The following is a 21,163-nucleotide window of genomic DNA, read 5'->3' as shown; positions in this document are numbered from 1 at the left end:
ATCTTTTCTTTTTGCGTCAAATAAAACAATAAAATTCCTCCCTGAAACGTCCGGGAAGAGGTCCAGGTCGAACCGCCAAAGTCGAAATCCTTGTTCGCGATTCGAGCTTATAAATAACCATATGAGAAAGTAAGAAACGTCCCTCCTCCTGTAACCAGTTCCTGCTATCCTTCCCACCTGCTTCCTCTTATACTGCGGAAGCTCCATTTCGCAGCCTTCTGGTGTTCTGTGCAACTCCTCTGAAGTCAGAACAGATTCCAAAACGGAACTCCTCTATAGGGTTTTTGGATATTCATCAAATGCGTGGTTAGTTAGCTCTAATCTGAATTTCGCCATTTAATATCTATGTTTCTTTGAAAGTCAAGGTTCATTTACTCTATCATATTTTAAAGTGCATCCTCTAAACTCTAAGCAAAATCAATCTTTCTCTGTTTTTCTTTTTTTTTTTTTTTTATTTTGCTTATCCTTGTACATATTCATTTATTAGTTTAAATTGGCACCATTGGTCTAGATTTAGGTTTTTCTTTGCTCTTCTCTAAATTTATAGCAGGAGGATATATGAATTTCGATTTCTCTGACGACAAGAAAAATTGTTTCTTGTGCAGCGGCAATACTATGATCATACGGTTTCTTTGAACCTCTACTTGGGAACTACGTTTAATTGAAATCTGGTAAAAGAAAGTGGTTTTGTAGAAGTTTACTGTTATAGTAGGAGCATGGAGGCTGCTACTGCATCTAGCTTGCATTGCTGTACATGGATTTTTCCCGAGAAGATTGGAAGGAGACCCAATGGCTTTCTGCGGTTTTCTAGGAATTGCAGGGAGGGACGGACTCTTCGGTTTAATTGGAGGGATTTGCAGTGGAGCAATGCTTCTATTCATCCTAGACCGGTTTCATTAGAGATTTCGTGTTCTTATAATAATTCTCCAGGTAAGTAATTCTATATTTCAATATTCTTTTTTATTTGACAATATATTAGTAGAATGCTTATGCCGCTTTCAATATATTATCTTTTGAATCCAAAACTTGGCCTTTGTTCTCCAGACCTTTGTTAGAAAGTCATTTTGATCATTCATTCGTTCGATTTTTTTTTTTTTTTTTTTTAGCTTCGGCATTTGAATCGGAAAATCGTTGTGCGTCTCTTGACGAAGCTTTGGTTTTAAAGGTAATGATGATGTTTTAAAATCTCTTGTTTGATTCCATGACTCAGGGAAGGATAAGGAACCCTATCTTGTTAATGCTTCTGGCATTTTATACCATGCCATTAGTTCCAAATGTCAAAATCTTAGAATTTGAGTCCCTGTTAGTTTTTTTTTTTTTTTTTCTGCTCATACAAGGTAATATCATTAACAGCTCTTATTGAGTGTTATTCTAATTGCAGAAGAAGGCAGAAGAGGTTATCCCATGCTTAGATGGACGTTGCATATATCTTGTTGGTCAGTAAAACTTGTTTGAATTCTGTCTAATTCGCTAATACTATAATTGTATCCTAGTGGTTTTACTCTTCGGTGTTAAATGCAGGAATGATGGGCTCTGGGAAAACAACAGTTGGGAAGATGTTATCAGAAGCATTAGGCTATTCATTCTTTGACAGGTTTGTCTTCAGATTGCCTTGCGGTGATCTCTTTCTTTCCCTGTACCATTTGTTGCTTTTGCCATTGAATCTTTTGAATGGTGATAAAAAGTCTGAGGCACCCACTAATCTGAAGGATTATTGTCCCGAAGGAATGCCAGTAAACTTTTGGGTGAACACAGGTTGGGATGCATCAACCTTGAAATTACTTATGCAAATGCTGAAATGAATAAATTGATTTCATCATTTCTTTAAAGATTTGTCTAGACCATTTTTATGCTTTCTGTGACATGGACATAACAAGGATCCAGCATAGAGAAGAAATGGAGTTTTTTTTTTTGTTGATAACTTTGAATTTATTAATGTATGATTAAAAAATTAGGTATTTACAACATGCTAAGCATCATAAGCTTGAGCAATGCCAAGGCTTTTCACCCATTCATGTTGTTTAGATTATATTTGCCTAAAATAATCGATTCCTGTGTACCCCTTGCTTAGCTACTGCATAAGCCAAGCTATTAGCTGATCTAGGTTACTAGGTGTCCATAGAAAGTTAGCCTCCAGTTCCAAAATGTTTTATGTCCCTCATAACAAGCTACTATTGCCATAAGCCTTGGCTGTTGTACTTCAACCAATCCACCACCAATTTTGAGTTCTGTTCCACTATTATATTTCTGAAGCCTAAGAGCTTCCCCAGTCTTAATTATTGCAATACTACTAGCAACTTATCTCTAATGGAATCCCCATGATTTATTGACCCGGAGAATATTGCAAGCATTTTACTTTCTTCTTTCCTATATACTCTCCCTATACTTGAAGGTCCCAGATTATATACATCACAGTTCAACTTCAAGAGATTGGTACTGGTGGTTGCCACTGAATTTTGGCTCTTGCCCTTGCCATGGTAGAATTAGCCACCCAACTCCATCCCCTTGTGCAAATATGTCCATGGTCTTCACCCAATGCACACTACCTTCACAACTATATTTTCAATAATTGCTTTTTTAGCTTTTTAAATAACCAACAATAACAATTCTATTAATCAGAAATTAAATATGATTCCTTCTCTCCACCCCCTGTTTTGCTAACCCATCAGCCAGACTATTAGCAGACCTGTATACCCAGTGAACACTAGCTATCTTGTCTCTTTTTAACTCTTTTATCTCCTTCAGTACATTCTTATTGTACACCCAAGGACAACTTTCCTCATTCTATACCCATCCCACCACTACCTTGGAATCCCCCTTAATGATTATAGTAATGAGGTTTTTGCTCTTTGCTAGAGTCTGAAGCCTTGCAGAAATGCTAGAACTTATTCTTGAATTGCATTGCCATCAGGGGCGGAGCCAGGAATTATTTATAAGGGGGGCCAAAACCTAAAATAGATTGGGAGGGGAGGGGGGGAGGGGGCAAACATTGGAGTTCGGAGTTGGGGGAGGCGGGAATTTACATGGAATAGTGTATCACAAGTGGGGATTTCTGGACCATGGGGGGGGGGGGTGCATGGCTTCCCTGGCTCCGCCCCTGATTACCATAACATGCTGGTCCCGAGTAAATAGTCAAAATGTTTTCCAAACAATTCTAAATAAACCTCCAAAGCTTAATTGACCTAGATTCCCCTACTACAGTCATCAAAATTAAATTTGACAAGTTGAGCTGGAGATTCCCATTGAGGGTGAGCTGCAACCCTCAGAATAGACAAGTTTGCAATTATCTGTCACCCTCTAAGAATATCTTCAGAAGATAAAGGGTTGAACATTGAGGGTGAACTGCAACCCTCAGAATAGGCAAGTTTGCAATTATCTGTCACCCTCTGAGAATATCTTCAGAAGATAAAGGGTTGAATAGACCCAATGTCTTCACCCAATGGACCACTTAGTTATTTCCTTTCCCTTGGAGATTCTCTCTTTCCTCTCTTCCCATATAGTTCAAAGAATAGCAAATTGTGTGCACCTCTACATCATCTTTCCTCTTCTTCTTGGAAGATTGATAAATGATTAGGGCAGCCCACCTGCAACCAAAGAGGGAAAGAAAACAATCCCAAACACTAGACAGAAATCTACAGGAAATTAGTAAGTGATAAGAGAGGATTCTCCACTTACAAAACACAAAACACAAAACACAAACATGGAGAGAAAGGTACCAGCTAGGCCTTCTTTGTTGAAAAGTGTCACTAGGGCTGTCAATGGGTCTAGTCTGGTTCCGAACAGGGTAGAACTATCCCCAACCAATAAGAAAATCCCCTGTTCTGGTCAATTATGATGTTTCCCATTCAATGCAGTTCTGTCAGTTACCCTAGTATGCCACTTGGCAAGAAAATATTATGCTATACTAAATTGATATGGATTGTAATATATATTCAATAATGACTGTAGTTTTTGTGGTTACTGTTCTGGTTGCTACAGTGACAAATTGGTGGAACAGGCTACTGGGGAAACTTCTGTGGCTGAAATCTTCAAAAATTATAGTGAGAGTTTCTTTAGAGATAATGAGGTATTTTAGAAATCATTTTGAATTGTTTCATTCAGATGTTGCATAACTTTTTCTTGAAGTTACAACATGTAGTTACCTTTTCCTTCCGAATGGGACATCTTTCTACCTCTCCCTTCACTAATTCCATCTGTTACACAGAGTTCATAAAGAGCATTGCTCATTACTTTTCTTATCCCTTAGCATCATATCTTTTTATCTATCCTTTCTTTTTGCCTTAACTTGACATTGTTACTGATTTTGCATTAAAGTTGACAAGGTAAGAAAAATATCACTACAATGAAGCTGGAAGATGACGTAGATTTTATTTTAATCAATATCGAAGCCTGGATTTCTTAGAGAGAAACCAAAGGGAAACATCTTCCAGGGAGCTAAGCAAAGGCAATTTCATTCGGTTATAAATGGGCCTGTTCACAATGCTTTAACAAAGCTCAAAGACTAATTTGAACTATTCATCTAATATAACATAACTAAAAACACTATGAAAGGCTAAAGTACCTTCGAATAGATTCAAGCACAGGACTGTACTCTTTGATTATAACTTGCTTATAATATTTGAATTACATGATTGTGAGCTTGTTGAATAGATAATTTAGTAAGCTTTCCAACGGTATTAGATTTTTGATAGTCATCCAACACTTGCTGAATTAAATTATTTGGACATGTTATGATATAATTAGTTGAGGCACCAAGTGATAGGATTACAACTCATGGAACAAAGGTCTTGATCCTACATTTTATAGCCCATTACATGATAAATCTTCTCTTGCTATATTTCCCTCACATGTTGATCTTCACTCCCTTAAAAAATGATATATTGATGAGGCCAAAAAAAGAAAAAAAGAAAGAAAGAAAAAGAATAAAAAGAGAATAAATGTGAATTTACTCTGTTTTGCATGTTTTTTTTGTAGGATCCCAAATTGTTGTTTATGGGTAGCTTTGTTGACAGTTTGGGTCCAGGGGTATTTTCGTCATTTTATAATTCTGATTCTGGTCGGGGCAGTTGGGTGCACATCTGTTGGGTTTTGGTCTCTTGGGTCTTTTTGTAACAAAAGTTATCTTTTGGGGGTTTGTTTGAAGTTAGCTTTGTTCTTAAGTAGTTGTTTGTGAAAGGAAAACATTCTGGGGGTTCATTTGTAAATATTTTAATTGGCTTCTCCAGCAAGCCATGAGTCTTACAAAAGAGAAGATGGTTGTTTCTGTAGAGGTCTTTTTGGTTCATTCTCTCTTGTTTGAGCTGTAGCTCAGTCCTAACTAGGGTTTTCAAGTATTGGGAGCTTGGGTTTTGAAGAGTCAACCCATTTTGGCACCTTCCAATCCCTCTATTGCTACATGTCTGCATGCAGGAGGCCAGCTTGATGCCATCGTTACTGTAGCGGAACTGTTCAAAGAAAAGTTTTACTACAGGCTCAGGTGTAAAATCCCTAAAAATCCAACTTGTTTTCTTGTTTTCAGCTTGGTATTTCTTGTACTTGTTACTGTACACTTGAAGTGTTGCATTAATTTGTTTTTTTCTGTCCACATCATATATGTAATTTAGTGCAGTAGTTTGCATTGAAAAATTTCCCTGTCAAGTTACCATACATTACAACCATTTCTGTTACAAGGCAATGTTTATTACTATATATTCCATTGGCAGATGAAATCTTGTTATGAAATTAAAGTATATGCATGTTGAAACATGTCAGTCATAAAAAAAAAATCATCCAAAAACCTAAATATTTCCCTTTGATTTTTGACAAAAAAATTTAAATATGGAAAAGAAGGGAGAAGGATATTGTAATTGAGTTAAAAGCTAGAAAGCCCAGAAGATTTCTACATTGAAAGCTTGGTAACCTGATGCAGAAAAGAGATGAAAACCCTTGAAGGCTGAAGCAAGGCTATGTAGTGGTGGAAACTTTGGTGAAAATGGAAAATAGTTGGCATTGGAGATAGAAATAAATAATATATACAAGTGTATCAAGACTTGACACACAAAAACTCATATATACAACCCTACACCTGCACAAACACAGCATTTGGGTGCTAGAAGGCATTCAAAAATTTCAGGAAGCTGTTACCATGGGTTTCTAAAAAGTAGATGCTCTTTTAGTGTCTGTTTAGCTTTTCAGAAAGCATTGTCTCTATAGACAATGCACCATTCAGATAATACTGTGAAGCATATAAAGGTTGAAGCAAATCACTGTAGGATATTTCTGGGAAAGTCTTCCAGTATTTGTAGCAGTAGAATTGTTGATGAATGAACTAATGACTAAGAACCAACTTCTGAATACCATTATGACATACACTTCTTGGTTATTTCATTACTGTATTTAACCAGAACCACTGTTGCATGTTTATGAATTGGTAATTTTAGGATAGTTTTCTTGTTGGTTAATGGACACACTACTCAGTTAGTTATAGCCCTGCTAAGTGGCTCTGGAATTGCCAAGACAAGGCAGCTGATTCACTTCTAAATTCTTGGTGATTCAGTAATTGAATCAAATGAGACCAAAGAACTGGCTAGGTCCATGGAGATTGGTACATTACCTATATGAGATTAGAGACAATCTGAACTCTTCTTCATCTCCTTAAGGTTGATTCCTAGGAAACAAAACTCAGCAACTGATGATCTATCTAGGAGGGGTCCAGGGAAGGTCCTTTTGTATGGCCATAGCTCTAGACTTTCCTAATTTTTATTTGAGGATGGAACCCTTCACTCATGTAGATCTTTTTGCTAATATTATCGTATCCATTAGTTATCTATAAAAAAGAGAGTTTTCTTAATTTATTGGAAGCAAAAGGTTCATATCTTTCCTTTATCATTTAGAGTGAGGTGCTGCGGAAATTATCTTTGATGCACCAGCTTGTTGTTGCTACTGGTGGTGGTGCAGTGGTTCGGCCAATTAACTGGTATGGGAATATGAACATGTAATGGTTTACCTCATATATTCCTAACTTTTTGACTTACATCATATCTTTCACATGTAAATACATTTCATGTTTATTTCTCAATTTTTCAGGAAGTACATGAGACATGGTATTACTGTCTGGTTAGATGTGCCTTTGGAAGCTCTGGCAAGGCGAATTGCTGCTGTAGGGACAGATTCTCGCCCACTATTGCATGATGAATCAGGCGATGCTTACACAAAGGTAGCTTTGAACCTATTGTTATAAATGTCTGTTCAACATGATAACTTATTTCATTATTCTTATTCTATGATCTATCTTTAGGGTGTTGAATGAGAAGAAATCAGAATCTGCCTGTTGCTTTTAACTAATGTGTCCTTTGACTTCCCTTACAGGCTCTTATGCGGTTGTCTTTGCTTTCTGAAGAAAGGGGCAAAGCATATGCCAATGCTGATACTAGGGTTTCTCTTCTTAGTATGTTTCTTGAACACATCTTACATGTCAAGATCTCTAGTTCTATGTTTTCCGGGCATTCAAAAGACTGGAATAAATTATTATGAGAATCTAATGAGTATAGCTTTTGGTAGTATTTTTTATGCATCAAATTGATAATGTTTAGATGTATATGTACTATACAAATGCACCATACTGCCATGCTGCTAAATCTTTTCTTTATGGTTCTCCAGCAGAAAATGTGAGAGCCGTTCCAGTTTTCATTTTTCTACTATTTCATTAGGAAGCAATGTCAACTCTTTCAACTTGGAAAGCTCTCTTTTGTGGATACCCATATTTCTTTCCCAAAAATGTACACCAATATGTCAGATTATTAGGATCTATTGTTTATGTTCCTTGAACTATGAAACCCCTTGGTGAATGCCACGAATGGCATGATACACTATTTGGGCATTCCTACACTGGATGGATGAGGTATGCAGGATGATAGCTGTCTGGAAGCATAATAGAAGTGTCATGCTTTACCATATATTCACTTGTATATTGCTACTTTAATCTAAGCACCTTCAACATGCTGAGTTGTTTGGAAAACCTTGTTTTTTCTTTTAAATGGTGAAAATGTTGTTCTCTGTGCAGATATATCTGCCAAACTGCGGCATTGTGATGTATGTGAGATCACTCCAACTGCTATTGCAATCGAGGTCCCTGATCTCTCTCCCTCTCTCTCTCTCTCTCTCTCTATATATATATATATATATATATATATATAAAGTTAAAAGAGAGATTGGTTGAGATCTGTAATTAGGTTTAATTTTTTGAATAATACAGGTTTTAGTTATAATAGGATTTTATGAAATTTCTTACAACTTTGAACTCATAAATGTATTCCTATTCGGAACTAGGATAAAACATGTAAAATGAAGAGATTCTATTTCCCAAAACCGCTTCATACCAGTCCCAAAAACTGATGAGATCCAAACCATAAGTTTTTATGCGACTATTTCTCATAGGGGATTGTTATTTCTTGTCTATGTGCTACATATGTAGGTGGATTTAAACATCCATCGATGACCCACAAAGTAGTGTGGTTTATGATACTGCTATCCAATTAAGTGTCATTTTATTTTTCTGGACCATCCTTATGGGATGGTTTAGGTTATTTGAAAGTTGATATTTGGGCGAGGATAGGTTCTGCAATTAGCCTTTTAACTGGTTCCCCAAAATCCTGCATGTGTAGTATGATAAAATATGAGGGGGGAAATATGGATTTTATATTTTTTTCATTGGTATGAATTTATATTCATTGATTCTATTTATGTTTTGCTTGGGGTAGTTTATCTTATTTAAGTTCTGTCCTGACAGGCACTCATACAAATTGAGAACTTCCTTAGCAATGATGGAGTGGCCACTGCAACCAGTCCCTAGATCTCTATGCTCTTTGGTTCTTTCTAGCTGTACTTTGTCTATTTATAAAGCAGTGTCATTGTTCTATTATGTACAGACAAAGTGGATGATGATTATTTTATCTTCCTTTTCAAGTAATGGATTAAATTTTGTATCAAAAGATCAGATGATTCAAATGTACTTCCTGAAGTTTCCATTACATTCTTTCATTTTTAATCCCTTAAACAACTTGCCTTGCAGACTCACTTTGTAAAGTTGAAACAATATATATAAATAGAGCAAATCAAGATCTTCGTAATGTATGGTAGTTGGGCATCCACTGGATGAGGATTGTTTTGCTACAGCACGTTTCCTTTCTAGCATGCTTGATATTTGCTTTTTAAAAATTGTTGAGGGGGTGCATAATCATTACTGGTTATCAATGTCAATAATCATTTTCCAGTCATCGAAGTGTTGCACCAACAAGACCATATTTTCCCGTTGCTCTGTTAGCACTGCAATTTGGTTCAATTTTGCCGCTGCTCTACAAGTCCATTATTCAATTTCACTTTGTTAAAATTCTCATGTGGAGAAGCATATTGAATTTGTAAGGTTGAAGCTCTGGACTTTTAGGGTCTCATATTTCCACAACCTGATGTGTTTATGTATGAATGAGAGAGAGAGAGATTTAGTAATTCAATTGCCTCGTTTTTCTTCAAATAAATAAATTAATTAATTAATTAATTAAATAAAAGTAAAATAATTGAAGTTGCATGTTCAGGTATTAGGGTGGAAAATATTAAGATTCATTTCGTGTTCTTAACTAATTTATACATTTTTTTAGTCCTGCAAATATATGTTTTGCAAAAAGTCCTTGATTCAATGTTTCGTCAATTCTGAGGGCTGCATGCACTGGGACCATTAGCATGGGCAAAGATGCAGATCATGACACCACAGCTCACCATACATCCCATAGAATTAAAAAATTGGTGAGCTAGATAATGTTTAAATGAAAATTCTCTGAATAGTTCTTGCAGCTGCACGAGAGACCAATCTTCCAGCTAGCTCAGCTGGCAAACGAAGCAATTGTTGTTGAGACTCTGGTTCAAGCTGCAATACAGATTGATTAGCTGTGTAGTCATGTACCAAAATATAAGGTGTATAGTTTTAGCAAAGAACAAAGAATAAACATATTTATATGCACAAAGAAGCATTAAAGACGGATTCAAATAAATGAAGTAAATGCAACTTCCATTTGTAATGGGTTCCTTATATGATTTGTTTATGTTATTTTATATAGAATAAGGGAGAAATTCAGGACAGCTTCAGAAAGAAGAAATATTGAATATCAAATTAACTTAGAATATGAAGTTAGCTAGATACCGTTTAGACAAACAAAACCCAAAAATTTTGACAAGGGGAAATAGAAAGGGAGAAGTAGGCGCTGATTATGAGAGTATAAGTAGGGGTACAACTTGAGTGGGCCCAACTCGAGTCTGGGCTGACCCAACCTGAAATGTTAATGGGATGGGCTTGAATTTTTAGTCCTTGGGCTGGGCTTAGTCCCAAAACCCTGGGTTCTTTTCTTTTTTGGGCTGGGCCTGCCCTGGGCCTAGCCCTTGGGTGGCTTGAGCCTGGCCTGATCCTAGTCCTACCATACATACATGCATACAAAACACACAAACATAATACATGCATATTTCTATCTAACCGTTGAGATTACTGATATTAAATACGTTTATTGCCATTTTTTGATATATGGGCCCAGCAAGGCATGCCTGCGCCTGACTAACCCGAGTGTCAAATTTTAGTTCGAACTGGGGCTGGATTGGGCAGATCTAGCTTGACCTCAGGCTCAGTCCAGGCTTGAGCCTTGGGCCCAAGTCAGGGTTGAGCCTAGGTTGACCTTAAACCCAGCCTAGAATGCTCATATGCACCCCTAAAGTATGAGGATTAACAGAGGTAACCAATTGAATAAATTGACAGAACTCAATCTACGTATAGATCTTTCAGGTATAGAGGTCTAATAAGTCTGTGTCCTTGCTGTAGCTCTGTTTTGGCCCCAATTTGATCTAAAAGTAGCTCTGACTTAAGATGCCAATTACAGAAGAGGTCATGCGATATGGTTTGATAGAATAATAACTATTTTAAATGGTTGGACAGATCAAGTTCTACTTCGGTGAAGTTGGAAACCACCAAAATACTTGGAGGTAGAAGCCTAATTGAAATTATCTTAGGGACTGAGTCTGAAACATATCAATCCGCTTGATGATCCTCATAGATTACTGGAATATCATTGCAATACATATGCCATGTATAGAAAGACAAGCATCAAATTTCAAACAGGCTATGTGAAGAAATACCATGTCAATCGGTTTACGTCTTTATGTAGTACTGTGAATATGGATCAGATCAAATTCATGAAGAATCACACATCTTCCTAAGCAACACAAACATGATTCCATGTGATTGCAAGTGTCTTTCCAGATCCAACATAATATTTTAGGTTTCTTACCCAAGATGTGTCACAATATACACATTCCTAACTCTTCTAATGAACAGAATGAATAGGAAAGTTGTTAAAGATGGGTGCAAACCATGAGAATCTAGGAGTATCTGTCAATAACTGATAAGTTGATGAAAAGTAAACTGACATTGTCTGGTCATGTGAATCAACAACTAATAACTACAGAGTGATTAGAGCAAGTTGGAGACTAAAAGAAAAGCTAAGGTCAAAAAGGACAATCATGGGTATAAGCCAACGTAAAAAAGATTATCATCCCCAGACAGGATGATAATTTTGTTCTAATGGACGCCTAGGTTGACAAACTCAGATGATCTCAAGAAGAGTATGGTCTTTAGACTTGACATGCAATTCTGAGCCGCTTAATCCTTTTTTAGCCTGTACTCTAGTTGCTCCTAAATTTCTATCTTCTTTTTGTTTTGGTTATTCCCTGTTGGCCTCTCTTTATTTGTATCTTCCTCCTTTCGTTTTAATAAATTTTTATCTTTACAAGTCATCAACATAAAATAAATACAAACACAAGAACACGCTCAGATGTGCATACAATTACTTCGTACCTCAGAAATAACTGAAAGAAAGGGGAGAAACTCCTGGAGAGATGGGAATTGATAAAGAACAAGTGACATCTCTTCTGAGTATGTCTTTTGATTCTTATATAGGCTGTCATCTTTCATTCCCTATAACATAAAGATGAAGACATGTTAAATTGCACCAGAAGAATTGGAAAAGAAAGCATCATAATAACAGAGCTCCAAGCCCTACTATAGCCTAAAGTTGGGTTGCTCTCTAGGATTTGAGGGAATTGGTACTTCAAAGTGGTAATCAGTTGGATAACAGATTAATTAGAATGCTCCTGGCATATGTATCATCACATCAGAAGCATGATATTGGCCATCTCTATTGCCGTTCAGTTCATATTTGTACTTTTGATTTTCCACAGCATTTTAATAAATTATTTTTTGTTGTTGATCTTTTTTTCTTCTGTACATATCTCATCAAGACAACTATTCTTGAACAGAGAAATCAGGAAACAGTCCTGGGGTTATAGTCAAGGTGTAAGCCTTCAACATGAAACTTTGGGAACTACCATAAGAAACTTAGAACATTATTTGTTCAAAATGTGGTGTGGTTTCATATATCAATGAAACAAGCAGTTAAACTTACCATACTTGTGCTTTCAATATTTTCAATTCCTGACAACAATTGTGTAAGTCGACGCAATGTTCGCAAGTTTATAACATCTTGATCATCCATTGCAGATGGTGGAAAGGAAGCTGAAAAAGGTAGTGTTGATGTAGCGACAGAAGTAACCGAGTTTAAGGTTGCCAAACCAAGTGCATCTAAACCCTGTATTTATTTGTAAATGGAAAACAAGTGCAACAAGGTGTTAGGAACTATTTGAACCATAGGTAAATTACTTATGGAAATCGAAGCATACCAGGGCTGGAAAGAATTGCATGCATCACTAAATTATTATTTATTAATGACATGATACACAATCATTGAAAATATCTCCCACAGGATCTATCACCCCAAAGATTGACCAGTAGAAGTGATGATTCCTATTTTGATAATTAATTATGACGAATGAATTAGAGCAGGGTGGGCAAAATGGAGGGGTTCATCTGGATACTATGTGATGGGAGAACCCCACATAGGCTAAAAGTAAAATTTTATAAAATGGTCACAAGACAGATATATTATATGCTGACTTGCTGAGTGTTAGGCACTCAAGAAACAACATATCCAAAAAAAAGAGTTGAAAGTGCGAATTTTTTATGGATGAGTGGGAAAACTAGAAAGGTAGGATTAGAAATAAACTTGTTCAGAAACTTAGGAGTAACTTCAATAGGTGATGAAAAGAGGGAAAATAGATTAAGATGGTTTGGTCATATGCAGAGAAGTTTCAAGTAGTTCTAGAAGAGCTAAGTGGAGACCAAAAATGAAATAGGATGAAGTAATGAGAACTAATGTAAGGACCCACAGCTTAATAATGGATATGACACTGAACAGAGTGGAAAGGCATAACAGGCTTCATGTAGCTGACAACACATAGTTGGTCCAAGGATTAATTGAATTGAGCCGAACGATGGCAAAGTTCTTAATTTTACAAGGACATATGGTTGTGCTCGATAAATATGGTGTAAGTGTGAGCAGCTCTTGAAGCCCACAAACTCACTACAAAGTTCAGAAATCAAAATCTAATCATAGGAGACCTGAAGCTGGTTATCAATAGATTACATGAAGTTGAAGACTCACCATGGAGCATCAAGATGATTGTTGACGAGTGCTATTTCCTGTGTTCTAAGTATAGGATGAAAATAAGATATTCTCATGTTTTCAGGGAAGCAAATTTTGCTATGTATTGCATTGCTAATCTAGGACATAGATTGAATACTTCTGGTTGTAATAGTGATAGGTTAGGTTGGACATTCAGATATACTTGTATATGTGATCTCTGGGGAAGGTTAGCCGACTTCCTCCCTTTCAGCTAACTTCCCCAATGAAGTTAGCATCTTCAGACAACATCTTCATTGAGGAATATGAAAGCAAGGAGATCAGATGAAGGTGTTGTCTAAGAAGAGTAAAGACTCATTTAGTGTCAATGGTGAGATCAGGAATAACAGTTAGGAGGAATCTGGGCATTGGGGTCTTAAGAGGGAAGGGTAAGAAAAAGAAGGATGAAGTACTCTTTAACCAAGTGATTGGACATATGAAGATATTGAAAGGTTCATCTAGGAGTGCCGTAGGTAAATTAAGGAGATGGTACGGCTGGTTGTGTAGCTTTGAGATTCAGCTGGTGTGGTTGCATTTGCTGGAGCTGGTGGTGATGTTGAGAAAGTTAGTGCTGTGTATTTTTAGTTTCTTTTATTTATTGGGAGTTATTGGGCCTTCAGCCTATGGGATTTATGTTTTCTATGTTTTTTATGTTTTTTAAGTTGTATTTCTTAGCTGTCTAAGTAGCCACCCTATTGAGGGCATATTGGAGACCCTTTATTCTTTTAATATAAAAGATAGTGGGAGGGGTCGCCTGATTTGTTTTTGGCCTTCTCTTCCCTTTTCTCCCATCTTCATCTTCTTCTCTTCTACTCTCAAGAAGCTCCTTTTCTCTTCTCTTTCTTAAATCTTTTTTATTTCTTTTATTTTCTAATTGGTATCAAAGCAAAGTTCAGAGGATCTTGGATTAGATCCATGCAGCCCTAGATGAGCCAACTGCATGGAAGAATAGAAGGTTGATTGTGTTGGAAAGGGATGACGAGGATTATTCCTTGTGGAATCCGAGTCAGAATCTTTCCTGTTTTTTAGTTATTTATTTTCTTATTTAGGCTGTGATTATTTTCCTTTTTTTTTAGCTGTGATTAGTTTCCTTTTTTTCTTAAGGCTAAATTAGTGGGTTAGTTTCCTAGAATAGCTCCTAGATTGATTCTTAGAAGTTGTATATATTTGTACAGATCTTCTCAATGAGATTAGAACAGAAATCTTCAAACATTTGTTTCTGTTTTCATGGTATCAGAGCCTGCAATGATGTCTGGAACGAGTCATTCTTCATCAACAGTGGACTCGGCAGCAGTAGATTCAACCATGAATGCATCGAGATCCCTTGGAACCTCCTTCACCACCTCTGACATAAGCCATTCTCTGCAGATTACCCAACATAAATTAAATGGGTCCAATTTTCGTGAATGGTTTCAATCCGTTTTGTTAGTGATTCAAGGAAAAGGAAAAGTGGGTTACCTTACTGGTGAAATCCCTCCTCCAGCGAGCAGTGATGCGAGTTACAAGACATGGGAAGCTGAAAATTCCATTGTCATGGCGTGGTTAATCAATTCCATGGAGCCGCAAATAGGACGCACGTATCTGTTTTACAAGAATGGTCACGAAATATGGAAGGCTGTTCAGGAGATGTACTCGGATCTTGGAAACACGTCTCGGTGTTTTGAAATTCGTTCTCTCCTGCGGAACATAAGGCAGGGATCAATGTCAGTAATAGAGTACTACAACAGGCTGATTGGTCTATGGCAAGAAATGGATTTGTTTTATACAATTCCATGGAAGTGTACTGATGATGGAGTACTGTACAATCAAGTCCTTGAGAAAGATCGAGTATTTGATTTTCTTCAAGGACTCAATAAAGACCTGGATGAAGTACGAGGTCGTATTCTTGGAATCAAACCCCTTCCTTCACTTCGTAAGGTGTTCTCTGAGGTTTGACAAGAAGAAAACAGGAGGAAAGTCATGCTGAACCCATCCTCACACGGAATCCTAGAGGAACAATCTCAAGGATCTGCACTTGCATCTACTCGGTCTCAACCTCAGAAGAAAAAAGAAAACCACCAGTGGTGTGAACAGTGCAAAAAGCCGTATCACACAAAGGAGACTTGCTGGGACATTCATGGAAAACCTCCAGATTGGAAACCACGGAATCAGAGGAAAGGCAACCCTTCAGCTCATGTAGCCGAATCTGCTGAGACAAAGAAGCCTAACACAACAGCTTTCACATCGGAACAAATGGAGATTTTAAGGTCTCTTCTTCACCAGCAACAAATTTCTGAGGCATCAGGTTCTACACCTACAACAGTAATTGCACAACGAGGTAATATCTCATCATCTCTATTATCACGAAAAGATGATCTCAATGACTGGATTGTTGACACCGGTGCATCAGATCATATGACAGGACATCACACAACTTTTTTGAATTATAAAAAATGTGATGGTGAGATAAAAATCTTAGTGGCAAATGGGAATACAATAATTGTGGCTGGAGTTGGAGATGTTTTTTACCAAGGACTTTATTTGAAATCTGTTCTTCATGTTCCGAGTTTAAGATATAATCTCCTTTCTGTTAGTAAGTTACTAAGGATCAAAATTGTAAAGTAACATTTCTTTGTGATCGTTGTATTTTTTAGGATCCGTCTTCGGGGAAGATGATTGGCAATGTTGAAGAACGTCATGGTCTCTACTATCTCACTGATTCTTCTCCAAGGACAAAACCACATCTATCTCTTTATGCGTCTAGTTCGTTGAATTCAGATGTAATTCTATGGCAAAAACGCTTAGGACATCCTAGTTTTCAATATTTGAAACATTTGTATCCAAACTTATTTCTCAATAAAGATCCTTCTTCTTTCCATTGTGAGTCATGTATTCTTGCGAAACAGTCCAGAAAAAAATTATCCTATTCACAATTACAAACCTTCCAAACCGTTTCATCTTGTTCACAGTGACATTTGGGGAGCATCACGGGTTGTGGATTTAATAGGCAAGAGATGGTTCATCACCTTCATAGATAACCATACTCGTGCTTGCTGGGTCTATCTCTTGAAGAACAAATCTGATGCCGGGTATGTGTTTCAACAGTTCCATAAAATGATAAAGAATGTGTTCCAATGCAACATTCACATACTCCGCACAGATAATGGAGAGTACTTTGCACAGATAATGCAACATTTTCAGAATGGCATATTTCATCAAAGCTCATGTACATCTACCCTACAACAAAATGGGGTTGCAGAACGAAAAAATCGTCATTTGTTGGAGGTAGCTCGATCACTCATGTTTGCTAGTGCTGTTCCACATCATTTTTGGGGAGAATCTGTATTAACTGTTGCCTATTTAATCAATAGACTTCCATCAAAACCCCTCAAATTCCGTACACCAGTCAGTTGTCTCCAAAAAGAATTCCCTCATATTCGTTTACTCAACTCTCTCCCACCAAAAATATTCGGGTGTTCTGTGTTTGTTCATAATACCAGTCCTACTCGGGGAAAACTTGATCCAAAGGCCATCAAATGTATCTTTATAGGATACTCTCCCACTAAAAAAGGATATAAATGTTACAATCCTGTCACAAAAAAATTCTATGTATCCTATGATGTTACATTCCTGGAAGATCAATCATTCTATTCCCATGATTCTCTTCAGGGGGAGAACTTAATTGAAGGTAATCATTGGGATCCTTCGATATCTCTTCTTGTGTCTTTGCCCCAGTCTCCATCAGTGTCCACTTTACCATCCTCTGAGTCTGCACCATTACCCCTACCAAATACAACCACAGGTCTCGGTCCAGGGGAGAATCAGTCCAACAACAAAGTGAACTAATTGTTTACTCAAGGAGGCCCCGTGTTACTCAGCAAAACCAATCATCGGAACCTATGGCGGATTCACCACAAGATTCACAAAGAGGTGTTGTTACAATTGATGATCTGGATGTTCCCATTGCTATAAGAAAGGGGGTAAGATCTTGTACTCAACATCCGATTTCAAATCATTTGTCATATTGTCGCTTATCTAACACTCACAGGGCATTTGTATCTCAACTTGATAATGTAACAATTCCTGCAAATATATATGATGCCTTGAGAGATTCAAAATGGAAGGTTGCTGTTTTGGAAGAGATGAAGGCACTAAATGACAATAATACATGGGAAGTTGTAAACATGCCTGAAGGGAAGAAGTTAGTAGGCTGTAAGTGGATTTTTATGGTGAAAGTAGGCTTGGAAGGGAAAATAGAAAGATACAAGGCGCGTTTGATTGCTCAAGGGTATACGCAAACATACGGGCTTGACTACGAAGAAACTTTTGCACCAGTTGCAAAATTGAACTCTATATGAGTTCTCTTGTCTATGGCAGCCAACTTGGATTGGGAATTGCACCAAATGGATGTTTCAAATGCTTTCCTGAATGGAACTCTTGATGAAGAAGTCTACATGAAGCTGCCTCCTGGCTTCGAAGACAAAGAAAAACCAGGACCAGTGTGTAAATTGAAGAAGTCTCTGTATGGGTTAAAACAATCTCCTAGGGCATGGTTCACTCGATTCAGCACAGTTATGAAAAGATTTGGATACACACAAGGACAGGCAGATCACACCCTATTCGTAAAACAGTCAAGGGATGGAAAAAAATCAATCTTGATTGTGTATGTTGATGATATGGTAATCACGGGTGATGACAATGATGAGATTACGAATCTCAAGGGCCTACTACAATCTGAGTTCAAAGTTAAGGATCTTGGAAAACTTCAATATTTCCTTGGGATGGAAATTGCTAGAAGCAAAACTGGTATTTTCATTTCTCAAAGAAAATACATCCTAGATCTATTGAAGGAAACCGGGAAGCTTGGTTGTCGTCCAGCTAGCACTCCACTGGAGAAGAATTGGAAGCATAAGATCTCTGAGAATGATCCTCCAGCTAACAAAGAGAGATATCAACGTCTTGTGGGAAAACTAATCTATCTATCACTTACTAGGCCCGATATTGCCTATAGTGTTAGCATAGTTAGTCAGTTTATGCATGCTCCAACCGAGAGACATCAGTGTGTTGTTGATCAGATCCTTAGATATTTGAAAGGAACTCCTGGCAAGGGTATATTGTTCAAGAAAAGTGATAACTGGTTAGTTGAGGGATTTGTAGATGCTGATTGGGCTGGTTCGGTTGAGGACAGTAAGTCTACTACAGGATATTGTACAAAGGTTTGGGGAAATGTTGTTACAAGGCGAAGTAAGAAGCAAACTGTTGTGTCCAGAAGTAGTGCAGAAGCAGAATACAAGGCAATTGCACAAGGGATATGTGAGTTAATATGGCTTGAACGACTACTGTCAGACTTAAATGTTCCACTTGATAGTCCAATGAAACTGTATAGTGACAGTAAGTCAGCAATAGCAATTGTACACAACCCTATTCAACATGATCGAATGAAGCATGTTCGCATTGACAAAAATTTCATCAAATCAGAGATCGAAAGTGGAAAAATTTGTCTATCCTATGTGCCATCTGGATCACAGGAAGTAGATATCCTCACTAAACCATTACTTAGGGTTGGGTTTGAGACAAATGTATCCAAACTGAGAATGATTGATATACATTCACCAGCTTGAGGGGGAGTGTTGGAAAGGGACGACGAGGATTATTCCTTGTGGAATCCGAGTCAGAATCTTTCCTGTTTTTTAGTTATTTATTTTCTTATTTAGGCTGTGATTATTTCCTTTTTTTTTAGCTGTGATTTAGTTTCCTTTTTTTCTTTAGGCTAAATTAGTGGGTTAGTTTCCTAGAATAGCTCCTAGATTGATTCTTAGAAGTTGTATATATTTGTACAAATCTTCTCAATGAGAAAGAACTGGAGAAAGAACAAGAAACCTAGTTGCAGTAGGACTCCTTTTTGACTTTTTTTTATAGATACTCCTTATTTTTTACTTGGGGAGTGGCATTTAGGATTGTTTGGGTTTCTAGGTATTTTTCATAAGGGGTGATTTAGTTTCTGGCTGTTTTGGGGGCTCTTGATGAGACTAACAACCTCTTCTCTTGTTTCTATCAGTTCTCGGGGAAGAAGTAATCTCGCCGAGTAAGTATTTTTGCTTTTAGAAGGGTTTTGGACTGTCCAAAGGGGATCGATCTAATCCTAGAGGTGTTTTCTTGTTTTTTATTGGTGTTTAAGCTGTTTGAGAAGCTATGGAAGGTAGTGGAGTTGAACAAAAATTGGTCGATGACCTTGGATTGGGTGTGGGAGGAGCCAGTGATCCTTTAGGTTCAGGAACTATCACTATAGATAAATTAGATGGTACAAACTATATAGAATGGTCAAAATCAACCAAGATGGCAATTGGTACAAGAGGAAAACTAGGGTATATCATTGGTGAAGAGAAGAAACCTGAGACAAATTCTTCCCGATGGGTACAGGAGAATTATATGGTGATAACCTTAGCTATGTAATTCTATGTTATCTCATATAAGTTCTTTGTGGGCTAATATCAGTGTTTTAAAAGTGCAAGGGCCAATTTGCGCCTAAGGCACAAGGCACAAGGTGAGGCGCGCACCTTTTTAAGAAAGGCACAAAGTTACAAAAAAAAAAAAAAGCTAAAAATTCAAAAACAAAGTCAAAAAATTCGAAAAAAAATGCAAAAAAAAAATTTAAATGCACAAATTTCAAAAAATATTAAACATAATGTTAATAAAAAATATAAACTTTAAGTTTTAAAATAAATGCTTTAAAAAACCTATTATCTAAAATTAAAATACATAAACATAACATGTAAAGCGTATTCAAATGAAAAATTAAAAATAAAAGCAAACATATAAAGCATTTTCAAGCATGTAAAACCCACAATCTCTTTTTCGCCTTAATTGCATTGCATCAAGTAGCTAATGTGATGTAAAACATATTGCATTCTTGATTCTATGAGTCGCCTTTGTACCACGCCCCTCAAGGCAAGCCCGAACAAGTCTATGTTAGGGTCTGAAATTCTTATTTCTCACATAAAAAATAATGATTTTATAACTTTCATTGCCTTTTAAGAAGATATTTTAGCAATGAATGAATGAACAACATTAGCAAATAGGGGCGTGGTCAGGGGTCCGGGGGCGGAGCCCCTAACCCAACCGTTAGACTCAAAAAAACAACAAAAAGCGCAAAATTTTAAAAAGGCACATGCCTGGGCTGAGGCACAAGGCGCATCAGGTGCATGCCTAGGCGCGCCAAGCATATGCCTTTTGAAAGGGGTGCGCCTAGGACCTGGACGAGGCGCATACCCAAAAATGCGCCTAGGTGCGCCTTTTAAATCACTGACTAATATAGTTAAAGAAATTTGGGATGGGATTGTAGAGACCTGTTCACAAAGTGAAAATGTTACTAGAGCTTATCAATTAAGAAACCAACAGGGAGATAAGCCTCTTACAGTATACTTATTCTAACTTGAAAACATTATGGCAAGAGATAAACAATTTGGAGACTATGATTTGGGAGAGTACCAAGGATGTTGCTCAGTGAGTTAAAAGGTGAATTTGAAGCGCACCTAGGCACATTTTAGGGTATGTGCCTCACCTAGGTTTCAAGTAGAGTATTTTCAAAAGGTGTG

The 21,163-nt window shown here is 37.1% G+C and overlaps 2 protein-coding genes across 6 annotated transcripts in view; one reads left to right on the top strand and one right to left on the bottom strand.

Moving 5' to 3' along the window:
- Positions 1–52: 52 nt before the first annotated feature.
- On the top strand, positions 53–9,008 carry LOC104600011 (shikimate kinase, chloroplastic). Of its 2 annotated transcripts, XM_010262802.3 has the most exons (11): positions 54–306; positions 606–930; positions 1,107–1,165; positions 1,382–1,436; positions 1,522–1,594; positions 3,979–4,066; positions 6,873–6,955; positions 7,066–7,195; positions 7,348–7,426; positions 8,042–8,106; positions 8,768–9,008. In XM_010262802.3, the coding sequence occupies exons 2-11, from the start codon at positions 717–719 to the stop codon at positions 8,828–8,830; spliced, it is 909 nt and encodes a 302-aa protein (XP_010261104.1). In that variant the 5' UTR covers positions 54–306; positions 606–716; the 3' UTR covers positions 8,831–9,008. The 2 variants fall into 2 exon arrangements, with proteins under 2 accessions (XP_010261105.1, XP_010261104.1); XM_010262803.3 differs by lacking the exon at positions 8,042–8,106 and having other exon boundaries at positions 53–306.
- A 564-nt stretch (positions 9,009–9,572) lies between these two features.
- Positions 9,573–21,163, bottom strand: part of LOC104600012 (Protein kinase superfamily protein) — a 50,320-nt gene continuing 38,729 nt past the window's right edge. For 2 of the 4 annotated variants that reach the window (XM_010262804.3, XM_088887407.1), the window contains 3 exons: positions 12,477–12,659; positions 11,870–11,989; positions 9,573–9,898 (listed from right to left, as the gene is read on the bottom strand). In XM_010262804.3, the coding sequence (XP_010261106.1) occupies positions 9,794–9,898; positions 11,870–11,989; positions 12,477–12,659 (408 nt within the window). In that variant the 3' untranslated portion in view covers positions 9,573–9,793. Of the gene's footprint in view, positions 9,899–11,869; positions 11,990–12,476; positions 12,660–14,625; positions 14,952–15,047; positions 15,267–21,163 lie in introns of those variants that run through there. The other 2 variants (XM_010262805.3, XR_016076137.1) reach the window with 2 other exon arrangements.

This window comes from Nelumbo nucifera, chromosome 5, assembly GCF_055504915.1.
Source record: "Nelumbo nucifera cultivar China Antique chromosome 5, China Antique-T2T, whole genome shotgun sequence".
In the NCBI taxonomy this organism is placed as follows: Eukaryota; Viridiplantae; Streptophyta; class Magnoliopsida; order Proteales; family Nelumbonaceae; genus Nelumbo; species Nelumbo nucifera.
This window is presented reverse-complemented; position numbering and strand designations above follow the sequence as displayed.

Bases quoted from the DNA above. Each gene is read 5' to 3' on its own strand.
- LOC104600011 (XM_010262802.3), top strand. From the start codon at position 717: ATGGAGGCTGCTACTGCATCTAGCTTGCATTGCTGTACATGGATTTTT. The intron at 1,166-1,381 runs GTAATGATGATG...TTCTAATTGCAG, and splicing joins ACGAAGCTTTGGTTTTAAAG to AAGAAGGCAGAAGAGGTTAT. The intron at 1,437-1,521 runs GTCAGTAAAACT...TGTTAAATGCAG, and splicing joins ACGTTGCATATATCTTGTTG to GAATGATGGGCTCTGGGAAA.